The 23241-nt window shown below is 43.3% G+C and overlaps 1 protein-coding gene across 5 annotated transcripts in view; it reads left to right on the plus strand.

Moving 5' to 3' along the window:
* Positions 1-23241, plus strand: part of ENOSF1 (enolase superfamily member 1) — an 83157-nt gene that overhangs the window by 39227 nt on the left and 20689 nt on the right. For 4 of the 5 annotated variants that reach the window (XR_008844190.1, XM_056521671.1, XM_056521670.1 and 1 more), the window contains 2 exons: positions 10578-10619; positions 18970-19099. Coding sequence is in view for 4 of the 5 variants with exons in the window: in XM_056521671.1 (XP_056377646.1) it covers positions 10578-10619; positions 18970-19099 (172 nt within the window). In the remaining variant the exon portion in view is untranslated. The remainder of the gene's footprint in view (positions 1-10577; positions 10620-18969; positions 19100-23241) is intronic. The other variant, XM_056521672.1, reaches the window with a different exon arrangement.

Below are 23241 nucleotides of genomic sequence, written 5' to 3' on the forward strand. Positions count from 1 at the left end.
ATGATTTTTTCCAGAAGTGCGACAAAATCAAACCTATATAAGTAGGGTATCATTTTAACCATATGGACCTACAGAATAATGATAAGGTGTAATTTTTACCAAAATATGCACTGCGTAGAAACGGAAGCCCCCAAAAGTTACAAAATGGCGTTTTTTCCGATTTTGTCGCACAATGATTTTTTTTTTCATTTTGGCCGTGCATTTTTGGGTAAAATGACTAATGTCACTGCAAAGTAGAATTGGCGACGCAAAAAATAAGCCATAATATGGATTTTTAGGTGGAAAATTGAAAGGGTTATGATTTTTAAAAGGTAAGGAGGAAAAAACGAAAGTGCAAAAACGGAAAAACCCTGAGTCCTTAAGGGGTTAATTAAATTGCATGGTTAATTGCGTACATGCAAAAAAATCCAAAGTCCAAAATAGCGTATTTTTGGTCACTTTTTATAAACATAAAAAAATGAATAAAAAGCAGTCAAAAAGTCCGATCAAAACAAAAATGGTACCGATAAAAACTTCAGATCGCGGCGCAAAAAATTATCCCTCATACCACCCCGTACAAGGAACAATAAAAAGTTATAGGGTCAGAAGATGACAATTTTAAAAGTATAAATTTTTCTGCATGTAGTTATGATTTTTAAAGATAAGGTGTCATGTTTAATAAAAAATATACTGGGTAGAAACAGAAGCCCCCAAAATTTAGAAAATGGCATTTTTTCTTCCATTTTGTCGGACAATGATTTTTTTTCCCGTTTCACCGTAGATTTTTGGGTAAAATGACTGATGTGATTACAAAGTAGAATTGGTGGCGCAAAAAATAAGCCATCATATGGATTTGTAGGTGCAAAATTGAAAGGGTTATGATTTTTAACCCCTTAAGGACGCAGGACGTAAATGTACGTCCTGGTGAGGTGGTACTTAACGCACCAGGACGTACATTTACGTCCTAAGCATAACCGCGGGCATCGGAGCGATGCCCGTGTCATGCACGGCTGATCCCGGCTGCTGATCGCAGCCAGGGACCCGCCGGCAATGGCCGACACCCGTGATCTCGCGGGCGTCCGCCATTAACCCCTCAGGTGCCGGGATCAATACAGATCCCGGCATCTGCGGCAGTTCGCGATTAAAATGAACGATCGGATCGCCCGCAGCGCTGCTGCGGGGATCCGATCATTCAGAACGCCGGACGGAGGTCCCCTCACCTTCCTCCGTGCGGCTCCCGGCGTCTCCTGCTCTGGTCTGTGATCGAGCAGACCAGATCAGGAGATGACCGATAATACTGATCTGTTCTATGTCCTATACATAGAACAGATCAGTATTAGCAATCATGGTATTGCTATGAATAGTCCCCTATGGGGACTATTCAAGTGTAAAAAAAAATGTAAAAAAATGTAAAAGTAAAAAAAAAGTGAAAAATCCCCTCCCCCAATAAAAAAGTAAAACGTCCGTTTTTTCCTATTTTACCCCCAAAAAGCGTAAAAAAATTTTTTATAGACATATTTGGTATTGCCGCGTGCGTAAATGTCCGAACTATTAAAATAAAATGTTAATGATCCCGTACGGTGAACGGCGTGAACGAAAAAAAATTTAAAAAGTCCAAAATTCCTACTTTTTTAATACATTTTATTAAAAAAAAAATTATAAAAAATGTATTAAAAGTTTTTTATATGCAAATGTGGTATCAAAAAAAAGTACAGATCATGGCGCAAAAAATGAGCCCCCATACCGCCGCTTATACGGAAAAATAAAAAAGTTATAGGTCATCAAAATAAAGGGATTATAAATGTACTAATTTGGTTAAAAAGTTTGTGATTTTTTTTAAGCGCAACAATAATATAAAAGTATATAATAATGGGTATCATTTTAATCGTATTGACCCTCAGAATAAAGAACACACTTCATTTTTACCATAAATTGTACGGCGTGAAAACAAAACCTTCCAAAATTAGCAAAATTGCGTTTTTCGTTTTAATTTCCCCACAAAAATAGTGTTTTTTGGTTGCGCCATACATTTTATGATATAATGAGTGATGTCATTACAAAGGACAACTGGTCGCGCAAAAAACAAGCCCTCATACTAGTCTGTGGATGAAAATATAAAAGAGTTATGATTTTTAGAAGGCGAGGAGGAAAAAATGAAAACGTAAAAATTAAATTGTCTGAGTCCTTAAGGCCAAAATGGGCTGAGTCCTTAAGGGGTTAAAAGGCAAGGAGCAAAAAACAAAAGTGCAAAAACGGATAAACGCTCTGTCCTTAAGGGGTTAGAGAGAGTACAGAGAAGAGCTACTAAACTAGTACATGGATTGCAGGACAAAACTTACCAGGAAAGATTAAAGGACCTTAACATGTATAGCTTGGAAGAAAGAAGAGACAGAGGGGATATGATAGAGACTTTTAAATACATAAAGGGAATCAACATGGTAAAGGAGGAGAGCATATTTAAAAGAAGAAAAACTACAAAAGAACATAGTTTTAAGTAATATCAGGAAGTATTACTTTACTGAGAGAGTAGTGGATGCATAGATTAGCCTTCCTGCAGAAGTGGTCGCTGCAAATACAGTGAAGGAGTTTAAACATGCATGGGATAGGCATAAGGCTATCCTTCATATAAGATAGGGTCAGGGACTATTGATAGAATTCAGATTATTGGGCAGACTAGATGGGCCAAATGGTTCTTATCTGCCGCATGGCAGTAAAATATTTAGGGGTACAGTGTGTACAGTATTCAGGGGTACAACATGTGGAAGTATTTTCAGGGGTAAAGCGTGTAACAGTTTTATATTAAGGGGTACACAATGTGGCAATATTTTATTTAGGGGTACAGTGCGTCAGTATTACATTCAGAAGCAGTATTTTATTGTCTGTGGCAGTAATATTGTCATGGGTACAGTATGGGGTAGTATTATTTTCAGGGGTACAGTAGGCAGCAGTATTTTCAGGGGTACAGTAGGCAGCGGTATTTTCAGGGGTTCAGTAGGCAGCAGTATTTTCAGGGGTACAGTAGGCAGCAGTATTTTCAGGGATACAGTAGGCGGCAGTATTTTCAGGGGTACAGTAGGCAGCGGTATTTTCAGAGATACAGTCTGTGGCAGTATTATTTTCATGCTTACAGTGTGCAGCAGTATTATTTTCAGGGGTACAGTAGGCAGCGGTATTATTTATAGGGGTACAGTAGGCAGCGGTATTATTTATAGGGGTACAGTAGGCAGCGGTATTATTTATAGGGGTACAGTAGGCAGCGGTATTATTTTCAGAGGTACAGTAGGCAGCGATATTTTCAAGGATACAGTAGGCAGCGGTATTTTCAGGGGTACAGTAGGCAGCTGTATTTTCAGAGATAGTCTGTGGCAGTATTATTTTCATGGGTACATTATGCAGCAGTATTATTTTCAGGAGTACAGTAGGCAGGGGTATTTATAGGGGTACAGTATGCGGCAGTATTATTTTCAGGAGTACAGTAGGCAGGGGTATTATTTATAGGGGTACAGTGTGAGGCGGTATTATTTTCAGGGGTACAGTAAGCAGCTGTATTTTTAGGGGTACAGTATGCGGCAGTATTCAGAAAATAAAGGAAACAGTACATTTACATCCTCCAGAGTCCAGTCATTTTACCTATATCCTTCATGGCATTGCGGCCACTAGCTGTGAGAACCAGGCCTTAGCGCTTAGCTCGGACCTTTACCAGGGACAGACCTGGATGAACTGAACCTCACTAAAAATAGTTGAGTACCCCTGGTCTAGGGGATCCTATTTTTGTTCTCAATGACCGTACATGTTCATTAAATCATTTGAATAACGGTAGGATGGTCTTACCAATATAGAACCTGTGACAGTCACATACAATCGCTTCCTGGAGGTAGAGGTATCCAATCTACCCTGGACCAAAGAATCCGTCAAGTTTTTACAGCGGCGAAAAGAGACCACAGGTTTCTGTTGTGCCTTCACTGTAAGTACATGGTCCTCATCGATTATCCACCAATTTCTATGAATGGCAGATTTTATGTTATCCATCATATTGCAACATAAACATCGGATTTTGTTGCAGGGTGAGCAACCCTTGATCAAAACATCTGTAGATGCATCAGTACATGGCATATCATTTTTAAATCTATTAGGAGCTAATACATTTTGAAGATTTTTGGATCTTATGTAAGTGATCCCGGGTTTGGTGGGGACTATGCCCTTGAGTACTGGATCATTAAGAATAATGTGCCCGTTTCGTTAAAAAATATTGTGTATGAGGGGGGGCCGCTCTATTGTAATTTGTAATGATATTGAATTTATATGAATCATAACTTTTTTTTCTGTGAAGCATTTTTTTGTGTATTGGACACCAGATCAATCTGTTTTTTATTTCTCACTTTATGGTAAGCTTGTGTGAGTAAAGATGCAGGATAACCTTTAGACAAAAAACGTTTTTTTCAGGGTTTGGGATTGTGTCGAAAAGTCTTTATCACAGGTAAAATTTTTTTGAATTTTGAGATATTGACCGTATGGAACTCCTCAAAGCCAACTAGGATATTTTTTAGATTTGGAAATTATTAATGAGATGGGTCAAATTCATATTAAAACACATTTCAAATCGGTTGACGTTAACAGTTTCCTCGAATACACTAGTGCCCATTATCCTAGTTGGCTTTGAGGAGTTCCATACGGTCAATATCTCAGAATTCGAAAAAACTGTACCAGTGATAAAGACTTTTAAACACAATCCCAAACCCTGAAAAACCGTTTTTTGTCTAAAGTTTATCCTGCTTCTTTACTCACACAAGCTTACCATAAAGTGAAAAATGAAAAACAGATTGATCTGGTGTCCAATGCACAAAAAAATGCTTCACAGAAAAAAAGTAATGATTCATATAAATTCAATTTAATTACAATAGAGCGGCCCCCCTCATACACAATATTTTTTGACGAAACTAGCACATTATTCTTAATGATCCAGTACTCAAGGACATAGTCCCCACCAAACCCGGGATCACTTACAGAAGATCCAAAAATCTGCAAAATGTATTAGCTCCTAATAGATTTAAAAATTATATGCCATGTACTGATGCATCTACAGATGTTTTGATCAAGGGTTGCTCACCCTGCAACAAAATCCGATGTTTATGTTGCAATATGATGGATTCGTTCAATAATAAATCATTTAATATTAATCAAAATTTAAGTTGCAATTCTCAATATGCAATCTATTTATTATCATGTAGTTGCAATTTACAATATGTAGGACGCACGATCCAAACGGTTCGCTGTCGTATGTCTGAACATCGTTCTAACATTAAGAACAAATTCCCACTACATAGCGTTTCACGTCATTTCACTCTAGTGCATGATAGTGATATATCCTCCTTACGTTTGGTTATTTTAGAATCTGTCCCTTTGGACAGATCCAATCGTTTTCAGTATTTGATTAACCGCGAATCCTATTGGATTTTTACTTTGTCCACGTTAATGCTGCATGGTCTGAACGAGACCATAGAGAACGTGCGTTAATTTTCGCATGTTCTCTTTGGTCTCTGGGGACTATACATATATATTTTCTTTTATATATATTTTCTGTTTCTTTCCCTCTGTTAATTAGATAGATTATTATCACTATTTTCTATATACATTCTCTCTATATATTTTTTTGTATATTTATATTTATGTAATTTGTAGCGACAATTATCTCCTTATTTGAACCATCATACACTTCTTATTAGTATTAACAATTAATTATTTTTTTATATAATTCTTCGTTTAAAATGTATTAGTGATTGTGCGCTTATTGCTTTATTGCATTTGTGCTATAATGTACATGTACATGCACTCATTACATTTGTGCTACAATGTACATGTACACTATATTTTTATGGTCTGTGTTTTATATGGTATTGATTCATTGTTGCAAATATATCTAGAAGGATTTATTCATAAAATGTAATTTACCTGTGAAATATAATATGCTTGAGTTTGGATTGGTTAATCGGGGCTGTTGCCCCTGACGTACCCTCCCATTCTCCAGATAAATTCATTGTCCATGTGTCTCTAACTATGCCTGATGAAGCTGCTGCTGCAGTGAAACGCGTTGCATGATGGGAGAATAAACTACCATTGCTTTTATCCATCTACCCGTATGATCCTCTGTGTTCAGCGCCACGCTCAGACCGGTGTCCTCCTTTGAAGCACCTCCTTTTTCACTTTAATTCCGTTTTAGCATGTAGAAGTTCATCGGTCACAGTCACATAGATTAATGCTCTGTACGATGCATGATCAAGCGGGTAAGCTTTAAATCATGTTCAGCATGTAGGTCTTTCCAAGATTCTACAAACAAAAAATCCTCATGGTATTGTGAGACCACTTTATGACTGCGGAGATCACGTGGAGCTCTATCATGAGCACAGTAAGACTGTTGGGCGTTCAAAGTCCAAAACTGTTTTACCCCTCATTCTGCCAGGGTGAACACTCTGTTCACTTTGTTCCAGGGTTTTAGACCCCAATACCTGGAGTTCATCTTGTATAGTCATGGCTGTAAATGTTGGCACCCCTGAAATTTTTCTAGAAAATAAAGTATTTCTCACAGAAAAGGATTGCAGTAACACATGTATTTATATACATATTTTTTTATGTGGATAACCATATAGTAGTTTGAGAGTGAACGCAGTATACATATACATTGCATTAAGGAAGTTTTTCTCCTTTCTTTTAACTTTTGTAAGGTGGAATGCATATTTCTATTTATTGTGTGGTGTTTTTTACCACGTCTGAATACGGACATAGAATTTTATGTCTTCCCCAGGTACCGTATTTTTCGTCCTATAGGACGCACCGGCGTATAAGACGCACCCAATTTTTAGGGACAAAATCTAAAAAAATAAAGATTTTTAACCCAATAGTGGTCTTCAACCTGCGGACCTCCAGATGTTGCAAAACTACAACTCCCAGCATGCCCGGACAGCCGTTGGCTGTCCGGGCATGCTGGGAGTTGTAGTTTTGCAACATCTGGAGGTCCGCAGATTGAAGACCACTGCAGGAGGAGGTTATACTCACGTGTCCCCGCCGCTCCGGACCCGTCACCGCTGCCCTGGATGTCGCTCCATCGCTGTTGCCGTGTCCCCGTCGCTTCGGAACGTCTCTGCTGCCGGCCGGGTATCCTCGCTCTCCGTTGCCGCCATCACGTCGTTACGCACGCCGACGCACGTACGCGACGACGAGGAAGGAGAGCGCCGGCCATACAGGGGATCCCTGAACGGAGAAGACACCGAGGAGGTAGGTAAGGTCCCCCCCGGTGTCCTGTAAGCACTAACCCAGCTATTCAGTCGCGCTGTTCGAGACCGCCGCGGTGAAATCGCGGCGGTCCCGAACAGCCCGACCAAACAGCCGGGTTAGTGTCACTTTCCCTTCAGACGCGGCGGTCAGCTTTGATCGCCGCGTCTGAAGGGTTAATACAGGGCATCACCGCGATCGGTGATGTCCTGTATTAGCCGCGGGTCCCGGCCGTTGATGGCTGCAGGGACCGCCGCGATAGGGGTGTATTCGCCGTATAAGACGCACCGACTTTTTCCCCACAGTTTTGGGGAAGAAAAAGTGCGTCTTATACGGCAAAAAATACGGTATTTGTTATATTGTGATTATGTGGGGGTGTGGCTGATGACGGGCGACAGGATTTGGGTGTGCACCTTTCTTTGCCATTCCCTACATAAATGGATCCTTTTGTAATAATGTTTTAGTGTATGACTGAGGCTTGGTGACAACAAGCCGAAACGCGTCACACGCATTTGTGTTCCTGTATGTTTTCCTGTGGATTCTAATTAAAAGTTCCTGCTCCCCGAGTCAAGCGCTGGACATTTTTCTCTTTTCTGCACATGTTTTTCTATACACGTTTATTCCCTTTGTGTGTATTGGAACTAAACCAAAAAAGGAGGGGAAAAAAAGCAAATTGGACATACTATCACACCAAACTCCAAAAATGGGCTGGAAACAATTATTAGCACCCTTTCAAAATTTTGGAAAAATAAGATTGTTCCAAGCATGTGACGCTCCTTTCAACTCACCTGGGGCAAGTAACAGATGTGGGCAATATAAAAATCACACCTGAAAGCAGATAAAAAGGAGAGAAGTTCACTTAGTCTTTGCATTGTGTGTGTGCCACACTAAGTATGGACAACAGAAAGAGGAGAACAGAACTGTCTGAGGACTTGAGAACCAAAATTGTGGAAAAGTCCATCTCCAGAGATCTAGATTTGCCTTTGTCCACAGTGTGCAGCATGATCAAGAAGTTTGCAAACCATGGCACTGTAGCTAATCTCCCTGGGCATGGATGAAAGAGGAAAATTGATAAATGGTCTCAGCGTAGGATAGTCCGGATGGTGGATAAGCAGCCCCAAACAAATTTCTAAGATATTCAAGCTGTCCTGCAGGCTCATGGAGCATCAGTGTCAGCGAGAACTATCCTTGACATTTAAATGAAATGAAACGCTATGGCAGGAGACCCAGAAGGACCCCACTGCTGACACAGAGACATTAAAAACATCTTGTGGACAGATGAGACTTTTTGGTAAAGCACATCATTCTACTGTTTACCGAAAACGGAATGAGGCCTACAAAGAAAAGAACACAGTACCTACAGTGAAATATGGTGGAGGTTCAATGATGTTTTGGGGTTGTTTTGCTGCCTTTGGCACTGGGTGCCTTAAATGTGTACAAGGCATCATGAAATCTGAGGATTACCAACGGCTTTAGGGTCACACTGTACAGCCCAATGTCAGAAAGCTGGGTTTGTGTCTTGGGTCTTCCCCAATGACCCCAAACATATGTCAAAAAGCACCCAGAAATGGATGGCAACAAAGCGCTGGAGAGTTCTGAAGTGGCCAGCAATGACTCCAGATCTAAATCCAATTCAACACCTGTGGAGAGATCTTAAAAATTGCTGTTGGGAAAAGGTGCCCTTCCAATAAGAGACCTGGAGCAGTTTGCAAAGGATGAGTGTCCAACATTCCGGCTGAGAGGTGTAAGAAGCTTATTAATGATTATAGGAAGCAACTGATTTCAGTTATTTTTTCCAAAGGGTGTGCAACCAAATATTAAGTTAAGGGTGCCAATAATTTTATCCAGACCATTTTTTCAGTTTGGTGTGACATTATGTCCAATTTGCTTTTTTTTTTTTCCTCCCTTTTTTTTAGTTTAGTTCCAATACACACAAACGGAATACACATGTGTATAGCAAAACATGTGTTACAGCAATCCTTTTCTGTGAAAAATACAAAATTTTCAGAAAAAATGTCAGGGGTGCCAACATTTACGGCCATGACTGTATTTTGAACTGTGCAAAAAATGAATCGGCGTCTGCACGACTTGCTGAAATGGCATTCAAATCCATGTCTGTATGAACTGGTATAGGTGCCTCCGTTATGGAGTCCTCCATCTCTGAGTCCATGTCGATGTGCTCTAGCATATTAGAAACAGTCCATGTATAATTGTAGTATATAGAAATGCTGGCACTGTCGATCCTAATACGTGTATATAGGAGAGAACAGATTTGCGGATAGTAGCCACAAGGAACCCAATGGTGCACTGATTCAGAGTGTAATAGCCAGAAGTCCAATTGAATTCAGATGTGGAGCTTCAGATGTACTTTCCTCCACCTGTTTTTTGGTTCTTTTATATACAGTATATGTGTTTATACATTGTTATTAACATGCATTTTTCTACTATTGTTAATGTCAATAAAGTTGTTGTGAACAGGGAGTATTTAAAGGGGTACTCCGGCGCTAAGACATCTTATCCCCTATCCAAAGGATCCTCTATCATAAGCAGAGAATAGTCAAGTAACTAGACCAAGAAGTCAAAGCAGATAAGCAGGAGCACTGGCCAGTCTGAGATTTTATAACTCACTGCAGGAAGTCGTGGAAAGATAGACAGATTACAATTGACTTGCTGTCCATGCCTCCTGATAGATCCGGGCATTGTCACAGCAAAGCCTGAGGCTATAATGACATAAATGTTGATTATATACTTGTAGCCGTAGCAAGATGTTCATGTGAATTTTTCTTTTTCTAAAAGACATAAGAAATGACAAAAAATGTATCATAATAAATGTAAATATAATCATTAGGGGGTTGTATGATTTTGCTAAAAAAAGTAAGCGGCAGGCAGCTTGAGGTTTAAAACAACTATTTCATACTTGCCACTCCTGGTCCAGTGTCGAAACTCTGTCTCTGCTCCAGTGTTTTGTTTACTTAGTTCAATGATGTGCTCCCTGCTCTGCTATTGACGTTCTGAACTGACTGCATCGGGTTCACAATGTCATCGTGGAGTGACAGCACGTCATTAATGTAAGTAAACTAAAACACTAGGTGGAATGGAGCATCAATGCTGAACTGGGACAGGTAAGTATGGTATAGTTAGTTGTTCTACACCTTTAGCTGCCTGCTGCTTACTTTTTAAATAAATACGACAACACTGTGTATTTTTACCAAAGAATCAGACAAAACAATTTACCTCATAACTTTTGTGTATGATGTATGAACCGTGAAAATAAATCATTATTTGTTATTATAACTAAAACTGCTTCAAGGTTATTTTATTTTTTCATTTAGGCTTTAGCACCTCTGGGAATTGGAGTTGCTACAGGAGAGCAAGTGAGTGCTACTGTATTTATTAATGGGGCCATGTGACAGCTGCAGATACCAAAAATAATGTTTATAGATATGAGACTACAGGAATGTGAGAGGTTAACAGCTGCAGCCTTAGTGACCCTTGATCATAGGGACCAGATGAAAGGCAGACATACAGGAGTCTATTCGACTTCTTGAAGTAATTAAGAGCTCTGCTATCATGGCAGACTAACAAGACTACGGAACGTAGACTCCCTACCAGCTGGATTTTCATTAGGAAAATCAGTGACAAAAGATTTTTTTTAAAGTAACCAATCATTGTCAATTAATTATATTTTCAAATTTCAGTACAATCTTAACCCATTGTGGATGCAGCTCATTTTCATCTTAAGGACGCTGGCCTTTTTTGCAAATCTGACCACTGTCACTTTAAGCATTAATAACTCTGGGATGCTTTTACCTTTCTTTCTGATTCCGAGATAGTTTTTTCGTGATATATTCTACATAGTGGTAAATTTTCATTGTTATTTGCATCTTTTTTTTTGGTGAAAAATCCCAAAATTTCATAAAAATTTTAAAAATGTTGCATTTTACTTGTAAGGAAAATGGATATTCCAAATAAATTATATATTGATTCACAAATACAATATGTCTACTTTATGTTGACATTATAAAGTTGACATGTTTTTACTTTTTGAAGACATTAGAGGGCTTCAAAGAATAGCAGCAATTTTCAAAATTTTCACGAAAATTTCAAAATCTGAATTTTTCAGGGACCAGTTAAGTTTGAAGTTGATTTGTGGGGCCTTTCTGTGAGAAACACCCCATAAATGTCCACATTATATAAACTGCACCCCTCAAAGTATTCAAAATGACATTCAGAAAGTTTGTTAACCCTTTAGGTGTCTCACAAGAATAGGAGAAATATCATAATCTGCATTTTTTACACTAACCTGTTCTTGTAGACCCATATTTTTTATTTTTACAAGGGGTAAAAGGAGAAAAGCCCTCCCAAAATGTATAACCCAATTTCTCTTGAGTAAGGAAATACCCCATATGTGTATGTAAAGTGATCTGCGGGTGCACTAGAGGGCTCAGAAGGGAAGGAGCGACATTGGGCTTTTGGAAAGTGAATTTTGCTGAAATGGTTTTTGTGGGGCATGTCTCATTTAGGAAACCCCTATGGTGCCAGAACAGTGAAAAACACCCCATATGGCACACTATTTGGGAAACTGCACCCCTCAAGGAACATAACAAGGGGTACAGTGAGCCTTAACACCCCACAGCTGTTTGCCGACTTTGCGTTGAAGTTGGACGTGAAAATGAAAATTTTATTCTTTTTACTAAAATGCTTATGTTACCCCAAATTTTTCATTTTCACAAGGGGAAATAGGTAAACAAAAAATGTCCCCCAAAATTTGAAACCCCATTTCTCTCAAGTAAGGAAATACCTCATATGAGGATGTAAAGTGATCTGCGGGTGCATTAGAGGGCTCAGAAGGGAAGGAGCAACATTGGACTTTCAGAAAGCGAATTTTGCTGAAAAGGTTTTTGGGGGGGCATGTCTCATTTAGGAAGCCCCCATGGTGCCATAACAGCAAAAAACACCCCACATGGCATACTATTTGGGAAACTACACCCCTCATGGAATATAACAAGGAGTACAGTGAGCATTTACACCCCACTGGTGTTTGACAGATATTTGTAACAGTGGGTTGTCGAAATGAAAAATTACATTTTAAATTTTCACGGACCACTGTTCCAAAAATCTGTCAGACACCTGTGGGGTGTAGATGCTCACTTTACCCTTTGTTACGTTCCATGAGGGGTGTAGTTTCCGAAATGGGGTCACATATGGGTGTTTATTTTTTTGCATTTATGTCAGAGCCGCTGTAACCAGCAGCCACCCCTGTGCAAATCATCAGTTTAGGCCTCAAATGTACATAGTGTGCTCTCACTTCTGAGCCCTGTTGTGCGCCACGCAGAGCATTTTACGTCCACATATGGGGCATTTCCGTACTTGGGAGAAAGTGTGTTACAAATTTTGGGGGTCTTTTTTTCCCTTTTACCTCTTATGAAAATGAAAAGTATGGGGCAACACCAGCATGTTAGTGTAAAAAATAAATAAAAATTTACACTAACAGGCTGGTGTAGACCCCAACTTTTCTTTTTCATAAGGGGTAAAAGGAGAAGAAGCCACCAAAAATTTGTAGCGCAATTTCTCCCGAGTACGGAGATACCCCATATGTGGCCCTAAACTGTTGCCTTGAAATATGACAGGGCTCCGAAGTGAGAGAGCGCCATGCGAATTTGAGGCTAAATTAGGGATTTTCATAGGGGTGTACCCAGATGCAAGCATTTCACTTGCCTCCTCCACCAAAAATACTGTACGTCAGTTTTCCCCAAACAGAGTGCCTCCAGCTGTTGCAAAACCCCCAACATGCCTTGACAGTCATAAGTGTACATATACACTACACAGTGTAAGGTATCTATAGTGTTTTACTCTTTATTTAGGGGTAGTGTAGTGTTTTTAGGGTACATTCACACGGGCGGGGGTTTACAGTGTGTTTCCCTCTGCAGCAGAAAATTTCATCTCAAACTTGTAGTGGGGAAATTACATCTCAAACTTGTAGTGGGAAACTTGCTGTAAACCCCCGCCCGTGTGAAGGTACCCTGTACATTCACATGGGGGGGGGGGGGGCAAAACTACAACTCCCAGCATGCACCGACAGACCGTGCATGCTGGGAGTTGTAGTTATGCAACAGCTGGAGGCACACTGGTTGAGATTGGGGACTACTGGGTTAGGTAACAGACTACCGCAATGTTTCCGCATCACTGTCTCTTTCCTAACTTAGTGTTTCCCAACCCGTCTGCCTCCAGCCAAACTACAAATCCCAGCATGCATGGTCTGTCAGTGCATGCTGGGAGTTATAGTTTTGCAACAGCAGGAGACACACGGGTTGTGAAACACCGAGTTAGGAAAAAGACAATGGTTTCCCAACCAGTATACCTCCAGTTGTTGTCTGAAGGGCTAGATGTTGATGAACTACAACTCCCAGCATGCCTGGACAGTCTCGGCATGTTTGAATTGACATCTGGAGTGCTACAGTTTGGACACCACTATATAGTGGTCTCCAAACAGTGCCCTTCCAGATGTTGCAAAAATACAACTCCCAGCATGCTGAGACTGTTCATGTATGCTGGGAGTTGTAGTTCTGCAACACCTGAAGGGACAGATGTTACAGAACTACAACTCCCAGCATGCCTGGACTGTCTGGGCATGCTGAGAGTTGTAGTTTTGAAACATCTGGAAGAACACAGTTTGGAGACCAATGCACAGTGGTCTCCAAACTGTGTCCCTCCAGATGTTGCAAAACTACAACTCTCAGCATGCCCAGACAGCCAAAGGCTGTCTGGGCATGCTGGGAGTTGTAGTTTTGAAACTCCTAGAAGCTGCAGTGAAGATCACTTTACGGCGATCTTCACTGCAGCATCTGACACCGCCGCTGCACCACTTGCCTGCCGCCAGTCCCTGGTCCCCGCATGATCGATGTAACTGCCGCCGATCCCCGCTGGATCCATGGCCCCCGCTCTGCCCTGACATCCAGAGCGGGGGAAATTAACTTTCACCCTCGCCCCTGCCCTGCGATTAGCCGATCAGTCCTGATCGACCAATCACAGGGGATAGGAGGAGGTGGCACCCCTGCCACCTCACTCCTATCCTTCAGGATGGTCAGAGATGTCTCTGACAGCTCCGATCATCCCTATTTTCCGAGCTATCGGGTCATCAGAGACCCGATCAGCCCGGAATTGCCACAAGTCGCCGATCTGAATTGATCTCAGAACCCCCCCCCCCCAGGCATTTGCACAGGATGCCTGCTGAATGATTTCAGCAGGCATCCCGGTACGGTCCCTGCCCGCCCCGTGGACCGAAATTCCCACATACCTGTGTGCCCTTCGTCCCCAAGAGGTTAAAGGGGTGCCCCAGTGGGAAAAAAAAAATTCTAATCAACTGGTGCTAGAAAATTAAACAGATTTGTAAATTACTTCTATATAAAAATCTTAATTCTTCCAGTACTTAGCAGCTGCTGTATGCTTCAAAGGAATGTGTATAGTTTTTACTGTCTGACCAGAGTGCTCTCTGTTGACACCTCTGTCCATGTCAGTAACTGTCCAGAGCAGGAGAGGTTTGCTATGGGGATTTTTCCTGCTCCAGAAAGTTTCTGACACAGACAAAGGTGTCAACTGAGAGCAGAAAAGAACTATACAACTTCCTCTGGAGCATACAGCATTGTCACGATTCGACTTACAGGTTGTGTATCCATTGTGTCAGCGAGGGATTGGCGTGGACCGTGCCGGTGGACCGGTTCTAAGTGGCTACTGGTGTTCACCAGAGCACGCCGCAAAGCGGGATGGTCTTGCTGCGGCGGTAGCAACCAGGTCGTCTCCACTAGCAATGGCTCAACCTCGCTGACTGCTGAGAAGGCGTGGGACAGAAGGACTAGGCAGAGGCAAGGTCAGACGTAGCAGAAGGTCGGGGCAGGCAGAAAGGTTCGTAGTCAATATGGATAGCAGGAGATCAGGTAACACAGGCTTGGACAACACTAAACGCTTTCACTGGCACAAGGCAACAAGATCCGGCAAGGAAGTGCAGGGGAAGTGAGGTGATATAGCCAGGGAGCAGGTGGAAGCTAATCAGGCTAATTGGGCCAGGCACCAATCATTGGTGCACTGGCCCTTTAAGTCTCAGAGAGCTGGCGCGCGCGCCCTAGAGAGCGGAGCCGCGCGCGCCAGCACATGACAGCCGGGGACCGGGACGGGTAAGTGACTTGGGATGCGATTTGCGAGCGGGCGCGTCCCGCTATGCGAATCGCATCCCCGCCGGCAATGTCAGTGCAGCGCTCCCGGTCAGCGGGTCTGACCGGGGCGCTGCAGGGAGAGAGACGCCGTGAGCGCTCCGGGGAGGAGCAGGGACCCGGAGCGCTCGGCGTAACAGTACCCCCCCCCTTAGGTCTCCCCGTTTCTTTGTCCGGCAACTGCTTCACATGGGACGAGGACACCGGGAGTGATTGTAGGGTTTCCTCAAAGGCAGGCAGTACAGCAGGAGTGGGAATGGGGAGGGAGGGCAGAGGGTGAAGCTTGGCACGGGGCAGGGTGTCACCAGGACGGGGGCCATGAGGAGGCAAGGCACAGTCCTGATAAGCCTTGGGGGGACCAGGTGTAGGAGGAGGCACTGAGGCTTGCCTGACGGGACTGGGAGGGGAGGAGAGGCATTTCTTGTGGCAAGCAGAGTCCCAGTTCTTGATCTCCCCGGTGGTCCAGTCAAGGGTGGGAGAATGAAGCTGGAGCCATGGCAGACCGAGGAGGACCTCAGAGGTGCAGTTGGGAAGGACGAAAAATTCAATCTTTTCGTGATGGGGTCCAATGCACATTAAGAGGGGTTTTGTGCGGTAACGCACGGTGCAATCCAATCTAACTCCGTTGACCGCGGAAATGTAGAGCGGCTTGACGAGACGGGTCACCGGGATGCAGAACTGATTCACCAAAGAATCCAGAATAAAATTCCCAGAGGCACCAGAGTCCAAGCAGGCCACGGCTGAGAGGGAGGAGTTGGCAGAAGGAGAAATCCGCACGGGCACCGTGAGACGTGGAGAAGCAGACTTCGTACCAAGAGACGCCACACCCACGTGAGCTGGGTGCGTGCGTGCGTTTCCTAGACGTGGAGGACGAATAGGGCAATCCACCAAGAAATGTTCTGTACTGGCACAGTACAGACAAAGATTTTCTTCCCAACGGCGATTCCTCTCTTCCTGGGTCAGACGAGACCGATCCACTTGCATGGCCTCCTCGGCGGGAGGCACAGGCGTAGATTGCAAAGGATACTGTGGGAGAGGTGCCAAGAGATCTAGGTCTTTTTCCTGGCGGAGCTCCTGGTGTCTCTCAGAAAAACGCATGTCAATGCGGGTGGCCAAATGGATAAGTTCTTGCAGGTTGGCAGGAATCTCTCGTGCGGCCAGCACATCCTTGATGTTACTGGATAGGCCTTTTTTAAAGGTCGCGCAGAGAGCCTCGTTATTCCAAGATAATTCGGAAGCGAGAGTATGAAATTGGATGGCGTACTCGCCTACTGAAGAATTACGCTGGACCAGGTTCAGCAGGCAGTCTCGGCAGAAGAAGCTCGGGCTGGTTCCTCGAAGACACTACGGACTTCAGCGAAGAAGGACTGGGCTGTGGCAGGATCATTGCGGTCCCAGAGCGGTGTGGCCCAAGACAAGGCCTTTCCAGAAAGAAGGCTCACTACGAACGCCACCTTAGACCGTTCTGTAGGAAATAGGTCCGACAACATCTCCATGTGCAGGGAACATTGAGACAAAAATCCACGGCAGAGTCTAGAGTCCCCATCAAATTTGTCCGGCAGGGACAAGCGGAGGCTAGGAGCGGCCACTCGCTGCGGAGGAGGTGCAGGAGCTGGCGGAGGAGATGGTTGCTGCTGTAGCAGTGGCAGAAGTTGCTGTAACGTGGCGGTCAACTGCGACAGCTGCTGTCCTTGTTGGGCAATTTGCTGCGATTGCTGAGCGACCACCGTGGTAAGGTCAGCGAGACTTGGCAGCGGCACCTCAGCGGGATCCATGGCCGGATCTACTGTCACGATTCGGCTTACAGGTTGTGGATCCACTGTGTCAGCGAGGGATTGGCGCGGACCGTGCCGGTGGACCGGTTCTAAGTGGCTACTGGTGTTCACCAGAGCCCGCCGCAAAGCGGGATGGTCTTGCTGCGGCGGTAGCAACCAGGTCGTATCCACTAGCAATGGCTCAACCTCGCTGACTGCTGAGAAGGCGTGGGACAGAAGGACTAGGCAGAGGCAAGGTCAGACGTAGCAGAAGGTCGGGGCAGGCGGCAAGGTTCGTAGTCAATATGGATAGCAGGAGATCAGGTAACACAGGCTTGGACATCACTAAACGCTTTCACTGGCACAAGGCAACAAGATCCGGCAAGGAAGTGCAGGGGAAGTGAGGTGATATAGCCAGGGAGCAGGTGGAATGCTATGCGAATCGCATCCCTGCCGGCAATGTCAGTGCAGCGCTCCCGGTCAGCGGGTCTGACCGGGGCGCTGCAGGGAGAGAGACGCCGTGAGCGCTCCGGGGAGGAGCAGGGACCCGGAGCGCTCGGCGTAACAAGCAGTTGATAAGTACCTGAAGGATTAAGATTTTTTAAATAGAAGTCATTTACAAATCGGTTTACCTTTTTGGCACCAGTTAATGTAAAAAAATTAGTTTTCCACCGGAGTACCCCTTTAACCCCTTCCTACCCAGTTTCCATTTTGTTTCTCCCCTTCTAAGAGTCATAATATTAAACTTTTTTTTACATCAGAATCTTATAAGGGCTTACTTTATGTGGCAAGTTTATCAAAATAAAAATAATATGTAACCTTATTCTATGGATGATTCTGATTATTACAATGCCAACTATAGTTTTTGTTATGATTTAGTACTTTTTTAAACATTAACAAGTATTTACTTTAGTTTGTTTTTTTAAATAGCTTTGTATCAATATATACTGACCCTTATTACTTTTTTTTCCTGCTTATGGAGCTGTATGGTGGCTCTTTTTTTCTTACACTGTGAGTTAAAATTTTTATTGGTTTTATTACACACCAATCCACCATTTAATAAAAATGCTGGGAAATGTTGAGAAAGGTTTAATATTAATATTGAATATAAATTATATTATACTTATATTATATAAAGTATAGACAACACAGGATTTGTTTAAAGGGGGGATTTGTCCAAAGGATAGAAATAACATGTCTGATCGCGGTGGGATCGATGGTGGTGGGAATTCCGGCTGCTGGGCCCCCCGCGATCTCTGGGCCAGCGCTCTGGGATTACGGACATGGAAGCCTGGGGCTTCCATGATCGTGACGTCAGGCCACGCCCCCTCCATTCATGTCTATGGGAGGGGGCGTGATGGTGTACCAGCCATCATTCCCCTTCCCTTAGACATGAATGGAGGGGGACTGCAAGGGTCACCTTTTAAAGTTCATAGCTTCACCATTGCTGCCGGCAGAAACATCTGCTAGGCATGATAAGGAATAGGATTTCACCCTAAATAATGCATTGCCCCAGTGTTATACATGGTAAAATCTGATGTCAGGTTCCCTTTACAGCCCAAGTTGTAAAGTGCTATGGAATATATTGCCACTATATGAAAACAGATTATTACTATATTACTTCTTATATATGTAAAATGTGGTTGTATTTCTTAAAATATTCAAAATTCAGCTTTGATTTGTTGAATTCTTAATGTTGTTAATCTGCTTTTACTAGAACTATCATTTAGTAATAGTAAATCTCTGCACTTTTCCTTGCCCAGTGCCATAATAGAATAATGTTTAAGCAGTTTCTACAAGCCCGATCCCTTCAGTACCTCCAGATCGACAGCTGCAGATTGGCAAGTGTGAATGAAAACCTTTCTGTTCTGCTCATGGCCAAGAAATTCAATAGTAAGTAAGCATTTCATTATAATCCAGCAACAGCAGAGAACACACAACTGCTATAGGGCTTTATCAATGTTCAGTTCTGATACAAAGCCTCTTTCAGCTCTTTTTGCCTTTTAGAAATTGTAGTAGACCTATAGTGTGTTTTTTTTTCTTTTTTCCTCATTTTATTAGATCCAAAGGTCATCATTTGAGATGAGCAAATTTTTTTAAAGTTTGATTCGGTCAATCTGCTGAATTTTCCGAAAAATTTGGATCAGTCCGAATTTATTTGCGGTGAATCGCTATTAAAAACGGCTATTTCAAGGCTACAGAGAGCCTCACTAGGGGTGTAGAACACTTTGCCTTGTCATAACACGCATAGGGTGTGTGCTGTGTTAGTGAAATACTACTGTTATTCAGTAAGACATGCAGATCACAGGCGTCACTATTAAAATCACTGCTGCACAGCGGCACAATGACAGAGTCTGGTAATTGGAGTGAGCAAACTTTAAATCCTTTTTTGAGGACCCATTGGATGGCAAGTCTGGTGCCAGCAGCCGCGGCAATTCCAGCTCCAATAGTGTATAATTGCTGCAGTGTATAAGTTGCTGCAGTGAAAAAGCTCGTTCTTGTATCTTAAAATCGAGCTGGCGGTCCGCTGCGAGGCCAGCTACCACCTGTCCCAGCCCCTGCCTCTCAGCTCAACCCTATGCTCACTTCAAAAGGGAGGGACTGCAGCCCCAGCAACTTGGACAGGAGAACATTCAGCTTCTGCATTGTTGGATGAGTGGGCGCATACTGCTAGAAGTTGCTGCAGTGATAAAGCTCATACTTGTATCTTAAAATCGAGTTGGCAGTCCGCCACAGGGCCAGCTACCGCCTGTCCCAACCCCTGCCTTATACCCACCCACCCCCATACTAATGACTGAGTGTCCTGGGTGCCTGAAGTGTTTACTTTGAAAAAATACTCAAACTACAAGATCAAAATAACAAGAAGATCACATGGCAGCTCATTGAATGACAGAGCCTAGAGGTTGCACAAGCATGAGGAGACCATAGGGCGGCACTATGATAGAGCCTGGATATTGCAGCAGTATGAGGAGTGAAGAGGAATCAGTCCTCAATGCTCTCTATAGGAATATGCTGATACACAATGAGAGAAGTGATACTGATAATGGTGTTGCAGTAATGGTGATGATAGTGCAGTGATAAAAATATAGATATAGATGGGAATTTGTGAAGAGCAGGGGGGGGGGAAAGGGTCAACTGAATTGGGGGAAAGAGATAAAGAGAGTAAATAGTAAATAAAGAAATGAAGTAAAGTGGTAGAAAAGGATCACTACTACATGTGATTGATAAAATATACAATTTATTTATTATTATAGTGGATAGGGATATTGCAGGGCCCTTGCGATTCCCTGTTAAATAAAACAATAAAATAATCATAAAGGGTAAAAAAAACTTATATAGGCGGTAAAAATAATATAATAGAAAGTATAACAATCCCCTATTGTGCAAATTGTGCAAAAGTCCTTCCGATATATATCTGCACAGTGATGTCTGTTCCTATGAGGAAAAACAATGTTCCTATGAGGAAAAAGATGGCAAAAAATATGTATGAGATGTAAATGTATGAGATGCATACCAATATCATATAGTGATAAGTAGATGCGCTGATCCTTTGTGCTGGATAAAGAAGACTGTAATCACAATGGCATTGTCTTAACAGAAGTTCACTATATATGCAGTATTGGCTGCTATGCAGCTAGCATTTTAGTTGCAAAAAGATGAAAGATGTTGGGACTGTGTCCCGCTCACCCGTTCCTGCTGGGCACTGGACTCGTATGCTGTCCACTCTTCTGCTACTGCTACCGGTGACTCCAGCTGTGCGGGGCAGTCGCTGGGCAGACAAACGACCCGGTTCAGTGAGCGCTTCAGAGCAGGAGTGGCGTCTCGATGAGCAGAGGCAGTGTCCTCGTGTCGGAGCTCGGGAGCGGCATCCTTGTTTGCGCTATGTGCTGTCTGTTGTTTCCTGATGGTGCTGAGCGTGCTCAGGTGGTGAACAAATTGCTGAGTTTGAATGATGGTCAAACAAAGAGTAATAGTGCACTTGTAAATGTTGATCTCTGTAGGGAAAAAGTCACTTGATGTAGGATAGGGGTTGTAATAAATGGCTAGATGTGTTTCAGGAGGCTCCTCCTTTCCTCAGTAGCTGCCATAGAGGCCATATAGCAGCACAATGACATTCTGGAGGTGGCAGCAGCCTATGTAGGCCGCAGAGCGGCACAATTTTAGAGTAGTGTGTCAGTTTGTACTCCCTCTCTGCGGTGTAGACCTGACCCGGGAGGGCTACTGCGTAGATCCTGGCAGTATGAAATGCTTGTCCAAAATATCAAGCCATGCACGTGTAAGTAAACATGGCTGGTACAGCAAAACTGCATATCAAATTTTGAATGTCTCATTTAATCAGTTATGGTTTAATTTTCTCGCTCCAAACCGTTTCTCTTGATTCTTATTGTAATTCCAGAGATAACATATGAGGACTAGCGATGATCAAATTTTATGAAAAATGTCATTTGTCCCATTAGCAGAATTTTCAGAAAAAATTTTGATCAACATGAATTTATTTGGGTCGAAAACCTATAAAAAACTGACATGAGCCAGTGGAGACCAATGACACAGCCTGGAGGTGGCGGCAGCATGAGGAGACGATATATTGGCAGAATGACAGCCTGGAAGTGGCAGCAGCCTGACGAGATCATAGGGCCTCATAATTGAAAAGATTAAAGATATATTTTAAAATTTAAATTGAAGATTTTAAATAGATTAACATAAAAATATTTATTTAATGTGCCAGCAGAATGAGGAGAACATATAGTGGCTGAATGACATAGCCTTGAGGAGGCAGAAGCATGAGGAGGCCATATAGTGGCAGAATGACAGCCTGGAATTGGCGGCAGCATGAGGAGACCATATAGTGGCAGAATGACAGCCTGGATGTGGCATCAGCCTGACGAGACCATAGGGCCTCATAATTGAAAAGATTATATTTTATAATAGATATATTTTAAAATTTAAATTGAAGATTTTAAATAGATTAACATAAAAAATTTTATGTAATGTGCCAGCAGCATGAGGAGACCACATGGCGGCACAATGACACAGCCTGGAGGTGGCACTAGCATGAGGAGACCAAAATGTGGCAGAATGACCAAGCCTGGAGGTGGCAGCAGCAAGAGGAGGCCATATGCCTGGAGGTGGCGGCAGCCTGACAAGACCATAGGGCCTCACAATTGAAATGATTAAAGATATTTTTTTTTATTGCATGTGGCCATGTTAACCTCCTACAGATACTTGATGAAAAACTGCCACACCGCAGAGTTGCTGATTTTCCCCCCAACAATCTGCACTGACTGACTGCTACTGCCGCCGACTCCAGGGACCCCTGTTCCACTACCTCCCGGGCAGGTAGGCTGCCGCGAAGTAGGTGGTCTACCCCGGGCACATTTGGCTCCAGACTTCCCACTGCTGCCACCATGCTGACTCTCAACCATGCTACCACCTTGCTGGCTCAACTGCTGCCTCATGGGCAACCTGCCACCCTCTTCTCCTGATGATGATGAAGCCCCTTCTGAACCCGGCTCCCATGTACAAACAGCTTCATCATCATCAAGTTGTGTCTGCACATCACTGATGTCCTCCTCAGGTTCCTCAACAGTTTTTTCCTTCAGGAGCCTGACTGCTCCCAACACCACCTACCACGCCACTCTCCTCATCACTACTTGCCCGCCTAGCGAAGGAAGCGGTGGATGTCTCCTCCACTTCTTGGCCTGGCAGTAGCTGCGGACTGTCCACTAGTAGATCTTCCTGACTAAAAGGGGGAGCTGAACTCACAGAATAGGATACTTCAATGGGGAGAGAATATTACAGGACAGAGGCAATTGGAGGACAGTGACTGCTCCTGGGCCATGCCAACTGAGGGTTGTGTCTGAGGAACCAACAGACTGTTGACTGATGTCACTTGTGAAGTGATGAAGTGGATGACCGAGTTAACCAGTCAATGACGGCAGATGGGTTGCTGGTCAAGACACGACAGCTAGCTGATACTGGGAGCTCAGGCCTCTCACTGCGACTTCTGCTGCCACTCGCCCCTAGTCTGCTGCGAC

Source organism: Hyla sarda, chromosome 5 (genome assembly GCF_029499605.1).
Source record: "Hyla sarda isolate aHylSar1 chromosome 5, aHylSar1.hap1, whole genome shotgun sequence".
NCBI classification, from domain to species: domain Eukaryota; kingdom Metazoa; phylum Chordata; class Amphibia; order Anura; family Hylidae; genus Hyla; species Hyla sarda.